Genomic DNA, 7,970 nt, shown 5'->3' with positions numbered 1-7,970 from the left:
CCGGGAGATGTCAGGACCAGGGGAAAACGAGGAGCTGGGAGGTGGATCGGTGGTGCTGGAGGGAGACGGGTGTTGTGGATAAAAATCTGGGCTTTGACTGTTGAATAGGACTAATGTTGTGGGGTTGATGAGTGGTAGGTGTTAACAAATTAATCAGGGATCTGGAGATTTCAACAGGGCAGCTGATGGCTCTCCAGCAGCTTTTGTGCCCCCGTGTCCCTCCCGGGGCTGCTCATGGTCCCTCACCAGGCAGGAGGGATGGGACCCCGTCAATAGATGCGGGTCCTCAACAAAGGGGGTGCCCAGAGAAGCCTCTGGACCCTGTTGTAACGGCCACAGCCAGACCTGAGCGGGCTGTAACACGGGGTCCCCGCTGACCGGGTCTCCCGGAGCAGCAGGACCAGACGGTTCTGTCCGGGAACACCCGTCACACTCAAATCCTCCCGCTGCTCCGGCAGAACCGCTGCCCGTTCCCACCGGAGCATCCGGCAGCCAAAACCCAGAGCGCCGATTCTTAAAACAGTTGACTGATGATTATGTGCCTTCTCTTTTAATTAAAAGCCTGGCATTTACAAATCAAAAATATCCACACCGGGATTTTTTTCCTGCCCTGGTATTTTATAATAATAATTGTTAATTATTAATTATTCATGATTAATGAATGCTTTGCACATTTAAATGTCTTCCTTCCAGACAACCCTGTAAAAATCATTTGCTCTAATTGTGAGAAATCTGCCAGGCTAGTGAGAGCGGTGAAATTACAAGGTCCTTCTGGGGCTCCGGTGGAAATGCAGCAGATCTCGACTAATACACAGCCCAGCCCTCAGCGGGGAGGTCGGCTTTGCTGATGGGTTTGCTCTTTGGATGTGCTCAGTCATATTTACCTACCACAGAGAGACCCTTCTGCTCCTGCTCCCGGTGACAGACCTGCAAACCAGGGGCTGCAGGCAGTGGTGTGGGCTCAAGTGCACACACAGCACAAGGGAGAACTTGAACTTTGGAGCCTGAGTTCAACATATGCCCAAGTTAAGAACCCAAAGCTCAGCTCTAAATGTTGATCCCAGCTCAAGGACTCAGTGGGTTGAAGTTCAAGAGCGCTCAGTGTGTAACAGTCCTCTCGACTTTGCTCTACGAAGAGGACACAGAGGACCAGTTTGGTGACAGCCGGCGCTGCCAGCCGCTCCAGGGACACGTTGTCTTTGTCAGCTCATCGGTTTCTTCTGGGTCACCTTTTCCTTGCAGAATTCACAGTTCAAGTTTCCCATGTTTGTGCAAACTCAGACGTTGGTGGTTTCACCGGGACTGGCCCGTAGCGCTGCGAAGGCAGGGGGTGAGCAGGACGCTGTACACGCAGGGGGTGCCAGCGGGCGAGACCTCGTCACGGCTGCGTGCGTCAAGGCAGCGCTTTCCTCTGCTGCCGCTCACTCCTGCAGGGTTTCTCACCCAGATTTCTGCTGGGGCGGTTGTGCGTTCCAGCGCTGCTCACTGTTCTCTTTGCTCTTTTCTCCCGGCCAGCAAGTGCGCTGGCAGCGGAAATTGGTGTTCTGCTGCAATCTAGTGGTGGAGCGCATAGAATAGGTTCATGGTGTCCACTTCAGGCCCCCAAGCAGGTTTTGCCAGGCTCTGCGCTAAGTGATGCTTGTGTACATGTGCCCTGTACTAACAATTCCTTCATGAAATGACAGAAAGCAGAAGCAATGTGCATTATTCTTCATATTAAGCAATCAAGTCCGCTGCGATTCACAGGTGAGCACTGGGTGAGATTTACACCAGCCAACGTGGCACCGGTGGGTTTGTGGTTGGACTCGATGATCTGAGGGGTCACACTTAATATTAATGGGGAAAGAGGCTGATACAGCCTCAAAAGATACGTCTCCAAAGCAACATCCTTCACCAAAACCCTGCACATACACCAGGCCTCCATGTGATAGAGAACAACATCGCAGGGGACAATTTGATTAAAATATAGAAAATAAGGGTAGTAGCAAATAGCCTCCCATGAACAGAAAGTGGCAATGGAGTTCTACAGGCAATGCTGGACACAACCACAAACACAAAAAAACAATGACAGATTCTGTTGGCAAAGAGTTGTTCATGGCAACAATAAATCGCGAGAAAGGCAGCGGGGCCGGGCGGTCAGTGACAATGGAGGGTGGTGCAGAGCGTCCGCACGACAGGATACGCTGGGGAAACACACCGCAAGGATCTATAACCACGACGGCAGAGCCAGGCCGAGCGCACGCTCCCGCCGACCCACCCAGCTAAGGCAGCACTACCGAAAACAGCAGGAGAAACGTGCAAATAACTGAGCGAATGAGCGGAAGAGACACTCACCAAGAATTACTCAAGACACCAACCCTGGATAAAGAAATGCGCCTTTTGGTTTTTTGCTTCAACAAATTATTATTCAACATAAATCCAGTTAGAAAAAATACACCTCCCTCCAAACCCAATCCCCAGCTGCAGGTGAACATCGCACATTGGCAAAGGCCTTATAAAGGCTCACAATAAGCACAGGGAAGGCCAGGAGCTGCTGCAGTGTCAGCACAGGCTGGTGCTGCTTCCCCTTCCCAGGTGGAAGAGGTTTTGTATAAATACTTGCATTATTACAGCCTAAAGTCTAATTCCAAATGACTTAAATAGCATTTATTAAACACTGACCATTGACCTGTTACAATGACAGGCCGAAGAATTCACAAAAGTTGTCAAATGGTAGGAAAACAAAAAAATAGCTACCACTGGGGTTTGCAATTTACATTTGGTTTCTAAGAGAGGCGATGGAATTCCAAAGTGGGAAAGTTTATTCGCTAACACTAACACAGAAACCCCTCAATTCAAAATGCAGAGAACACACTCCTAAGGAAGCCTTCCTTCTTCAGTCTTTGATACACAGGATGGCCCAGAAGCAGAACTTGGGGGTCCAAGTCTTTTATTTCTGGTATTTAAGAAGAAACCTATACTTTCCTAAATAAACTCATACTGTAAATCCCATTAAGATCTTCTATCCACCAGAAAGAGCTGCGTTCATTTAAACAAGGAATTTCTTCTTGAAGCCGCTGAAATGGGGGCGAACACGGTCCAGAGCAGCAGGTTCAGTGCTTCAGCTTTGCTGCATTTTCCTGCGCATCTCCTCAAGCGCCGCCTCCCGCTCCCTCAAGAGCTGCTTCAGTCGTTTTATCTTCTCATCCCGTATCGTTTCATCCAAGTCCGGGGGAGTCAAAGGGAAAACGTCGTTTCTGAAAGAACCCTCAAGAACCGAAGTATCATCTTCACAAGACACCAGAACGGGAATGCTGGAGTAGGCAGCGTCGCTGTCCTGCGAGAAGGGGTCTTGCTCAGGGTCCCTCCCCAGAGCCGACGCTGCAGAGTCTGTGGAAACGATTTGCTGCGGTAAGACGGGAGGGGAAACGCTTCTGTCCAGCAAACTGCAGCTCGAGCTGCTGTTTTCCAAACTTGCTGGTTTGAGTGGTGTTTTCCTTCTCCTTTCACTGTCCGACCGTGGTGAGGATTTTATTTTTCTTCTCTTAGTCAAATCCTCTTCCAGATCCACAATTATCTGTCCAGTCAAAAAACACACAAAATATACTTGTTAAACTGAGCATCATTCTACATTATCACATCACAGTTCACTAAGCACAAATTACAAGTTACTTCTTGCAAGCTTCTTAAAATTACTACATGGAAGTTCATTTCTCCCTCAAATTTCCTCTGGTGGAACCCAGAAAAGGGGATGCAGGTTCTCAGCGGGTACTAAGGAACAGGCTGCCCGGGGCAGTGGAGGGTTGGACAGATGGACATGAGGTCCTCAGGGACAGGGGGCCGTGCCAGCGCTGGGTTATGGTTGGATTCAACGACCTTAAAGGCCTTTTCCAACCCAAACGACCCTGTGATTCCAGGTTGTGCTGAAATCACACAGTTCTTGCTTCACACAAACCAGCTGTAGGAACGATTCCCACGGGGACCTCAACAATTCCTGACTTGCCTGATGAGTCCCAAGCTGGGAGGGTGCAAAGCAACACCAGCTCCGTACCACGCACACACACACTGCTCGCGGTTTAGCACCAGAAAACATCACGATACCTTTTCCTCTTCAACGCATTCCTGGTGTTGATTTGTTACTTCCACATCTAACGATGACGAATTGCACGAATCGTTCTTCCTTTTCAAGCCGTTACCGGGCCCAGCTCCCGCCCCCGGCTGCTCGCAGGACGTCCTCAGCGGGATCCTCCTCAGGTACACTCGCTCCTCCTTACACAGACCAAATTGCTTCCTTAATTCCAAGTATTGTTTCCAATGCGGCTTCTCTTGGTGTTGGATTTGAATAACCCTTTCTGGTGAATCCACCTTTTCACACTGGATCTGAAATACGGAAACAGTGAGAGGGGCGTCAATCGCACTCACTTCATAAACTAAAAACCGGTTCCTAAACAGACAGACGGACATTTGCTTTGTCTGCCGTTCTCCAAGAGTTACGCTTAACACAGGTAACAAGTTCTGAGAGATTATATCCATATGATCATCGGTCTGACATTCTCATTAGTTATTTAAAACTCCGAGTACTTGTGGAACACCCAGGAAATTCACAGTCCAACGAGTAAACTGTGTCAGTTAAAGAAGCAACAAGAGAATCACGTAGTCTCAAAGTAACAAAAGGACAGAAAATCAGACAGTGAACAATCAAAAAAGAGCCTGTTGCAATGATTAAATGGCTAAAATGTGGACAGATATGCTCAGGTGCCATTTCTGCCTGGTCAACGCAAGCAACTATTGACTCACTTCAGAGTGAGTTGGTTTATCTGGAGGCAAATCCACTCTGGCCTCTGGAGCAACAGCAACAATCTACAGTCCTCCAGGGGCAGCTTGTGAAACTGGAGGCTGAGGAATTTTAACCTGTTTTTGTTGTTCTGATGTTAAAAGAACGTGTAGGTCCAGCCTGAAGGGGGAAAGCCCTTAATGATCTCAAGAGTTTCTTCTGCCTGACACAAAACTGTGAGTCAAAGGAGGCGGATCTGCCCCAACACGGCGAGAAAGGAAGGAAACACAGTAAAAAACCAAAACAAGTAATCTTTTCCCTGCCTCTTTCTTTTCTTTATACATTTTCTCACTCGCATAGTGCATCTTATTGAAAAAAATCAGAACCACACTCTAAACCAGTATTTCCAGTGACAGGATACCTGGTTATACAAACTTGGGAACTTATGAACCGCCGTTTTATTCAGACAGAACCAGGGCCATCTAACGGTTTAGCAGAGGCTGCGATGGGCACGTTTATGGCGTTACCTGTTCCCCGTCTTCCCGGAGCGCGCACGCGTGCTCAGGCTGCGGTGAAACAGCACTCGCTGCTTGGGGGGAACGACTCTTCTCTCTGTTCCCCTGGCTCTCCCGCGGCCCCGGGGCCGTCGCAGCGGCCGCTCCGCTGGAAACGCTCTCGCTGACGGGCAAACTCCCGCTCTGGTTCGCAGGGGAACTCTGCTGGGCAGCACTCGCTGCCGCCGGAGCTGCCGGTGCAGGTTTTAAGTCATTTCTTAAGCCGGTTGGTGAAGAGTTTTTTGAGTCTGTACCCATTCTGGGCTCTTTTGGAGACACCACCACTCCTTTGCTCTTTGGTGACATCAGATTCACTGTTTCATGGGGTATTTTATCAGCTGGAGTGGAATCAGGTGGCTTGGACGTCTCCTTTTGAGAAGCATCGGGAGAAGACACTTGTTTGTCTGCTTGAGTAGACAGAACATCAGAGCCTCTCTTGGTCAACAAATAGACTTTCCCTTTGTACATGACCAGAGCGTTCTCTTTGATAGGCGCGAGTTTTGTCTGGCTGCCACCAGGACCGCTGGAACACAGCGGTAAAATATTTGCAGAGTTGGCGTCCACGTTCTTCATGTCCGACAAGGTCTTCAAGATCTTGGAAGCCACGTTATTCGACGACTTCACAGGAATGAGACACGGCGCTGAGATCTGCGGACTCTCCTGCACAACCCACTTCATGGGCGTTCGCTCGCCCTGCGCACCGTCCGATACCGTCTCGGAACTATTTCCCCTTTGTGCAGCTGTCATTATTAAGTTTTTCGAAACTTCAGCGGCAGGTTTTGGGCAAAGGGCTTGCAAACGCTTGGGAAGTACCATTTTCACCGTGTTCACCGGCGACACATAAATAACCGTCGGCATTTTTGTGCTCTCGGCTCCTCCTGTCGCCGCAGCCGCGAGTATTTTCTGCTGGATGGCGGGGGGTAAGGACGAAGCCGGGACAGATATCACTTCAGCGTCCGCCGGGATCTGGAGGTGGTGGCCGGCGGGCAGCACTGGAGCCGGCGCAGAACCGGGAGGGCTTTTAGTGTTCACCACCATGAACGTCGTGCTGCTCTGGTGGGGCGAACTTGTGACAGCGACGTCCTGCAAGGACAACCCGTCCGCAGAAACGCTTGGGGCGTCAGCGCCTGGTTTGGGGGTTTCTTTGTCAGAATCTGCCCCAACACCTTCCTGTTTGTCTAACGTCCTTGTGAGAATTATCCTTCCAGGATTAGAAGACTGAAAAACAGATATCTGGCCAGACGGAGGTGCAGTAGTATTGACGAGCTGTGTCTTAAAAGTAAGACGGACCGGACTGGAAATATTTGCTTTGGAATTATTTTGCATGGCTGAAGACTGAATTATGGGCACAAAGCTGCTAGAAGATTTAGAAATCGGAAGTAATTTCAGAAGGTTTTTTCCATCAGGTCCCGTCGTCTGAACTACTTGGTACATACAGCCTGCGATGCTTAACAAAATAAAGAGAAAAGAAAAAGAAAAACGAAAGTGAAAGACAGCATGAGTGAACACGGAGGCTCAGGCGGCCTCGAAAACTTCCTTGGTGTGAGCAGAGTTGGTGTCGTCCGGCCCACAGCGGGTCGAGAGCTGTATATTTATGATGTAGTTGAATTGGCAGGTCTGCCTACAGCCTGCTCTACTACAGTGAGAGGTGAAATCCCCGTATCTCACCCCCCTCTTCCTCTGCCCGAATTCTCGGCTGCCTTGGACACACACAGAACCAGAACCTCAGTGTGACCTCACCGGCCTCACACAAACACACACCCCGGACAGCGGAGGAGCCACGGACGTTGTGCCAGGCGAGGTGAAACCCTGCAATGGGCTGCCCAGAGGGGTGGTAGATGAACCATCCCTGAGACATCCCAGGCCAGGCTGGACGGGGCTCTGAGCAACCTGAGCTGGTGAAGATGTCCCTGCTCATGGCAGGGGGGACACTGGGGGAGCTGGGGAGGTCCCTCCAACCCAAACCATCTGTGACTCTACGAGCCATCGCACCGCGAGCCCGGGGTGTGAAGAGCCGGGAGGGGGCGGCCGAGGAGGATCGGGGAGGGAACCGGGAACCGGGGCTCACCCGCCCGCCCCCCCCCCGCGTCCCGGGGCCGCTCCTCCCGCCACCCCCCAGCGCCGGGACCCCCCGCCCGGGGCGGGGCAGCTGGCGCGGCCGGGCCCGTCCCCTCACCCCGCTGTACCTGGCGGCTCCATCCCTGCTCGGGCGCTCCCGAGCGAACAGCGGCGGCGACGCCACCTCAGCCCGACGCCGGGAGGGGGCGAGCGCCGGGCCGGCCCGCGCCGCCCCCCAGGCCCGGTACTCACAACTGCGGGGCGCTGCCGGGCCGCTCGTCTCGGCTCCTCGGGGCCCGCAGCGGGCGGCGGGACATGACGGGGGCGCCGGGACTGCCCCGCCGGGACCGGGAGCGGCGGCGACAATGGCCGCGCAGGGCGGGGCGGTTGGGTGGGGCGCGACACGTCACTTCCGCCCGCCCTCTGCCTCGCCCCCTCAGCGCCGCGCCACCAATCAGCGGTCACCTCTGCCCCGGCGGCCGCCAATGGCGCGGCAAGTGGCGACGGCGCTTCCGGCGCCTCCCGGAAGTAGGCGGACGCGCTGAGGAGCTGCTCCCCGAGGCGGGAAGGGGCCGGGTTTGGGGTGGGAAACGGCCGGTTTGGGG

General features: G+C 52.6%; 1 protein-coding gene across 2 annotated transcripts; it reads right to left on the bottom strand.

Moving 5' to 3' along the window:
- Window positions 1-2,363: 2,363 nt before the first annotated feature.
- On the bottom strand, window positions 2,364-7,918 carry LRIF1 (ligand dependent nuclear receptor interacting factor 1). 2 transcript variants are annotated; one of them, XM_065038918.1, is made up of 4 exons: window positions 7,618-7,918; window positions 5,281-6,754; window positions 4,081-4,359; window positions 2,364-3,556 (listed from the first exon to the last, which is right to left on the bottom strand). In XM_065038918.1, the coding sequence occupies exons 1-4, from the start codon at window positions 7,680-7,682 to the stop codon at window positions 3,101-3,103; spliced, it is 2,274 nt and encodes a 757-aa protein (XP_064894990.1). In that variant the 5' UTR covers window positions 7,683-7,918; the 3' UTR covers window positions 2,364-3,100. The 2 variants fall into 2 exon arrangements, with proteins under 2 accessions (XP_064894990.1, XP_064894991.1); XM_065038919.1 differs by having other exon boundaries at window positions 7,494-7,697.
- Window positions 7,919-7,970: the final 52 nt, after the last annotated feature.

The sequence above is a fragment of the Columba livia genome, chromosome 22, assembly GCF_036013475.1.
Source record: "Columba livia isolate bColLiv1 breed racing homer chromosome 22, bColLiv1.pat.W.v2, whole genome shotgun sequence".
NCBI classification, from domain to species: Eukaryota; Metazoa; Chordata; class Aves; order Columbiformes; family Columbidae; genus Columba; species Columba livia.
The sequence above is the reverse complement of the archived record's forward strand: the minus strand, read 5'-3'. Positions and strand labels throughout refer to the sequence as shown.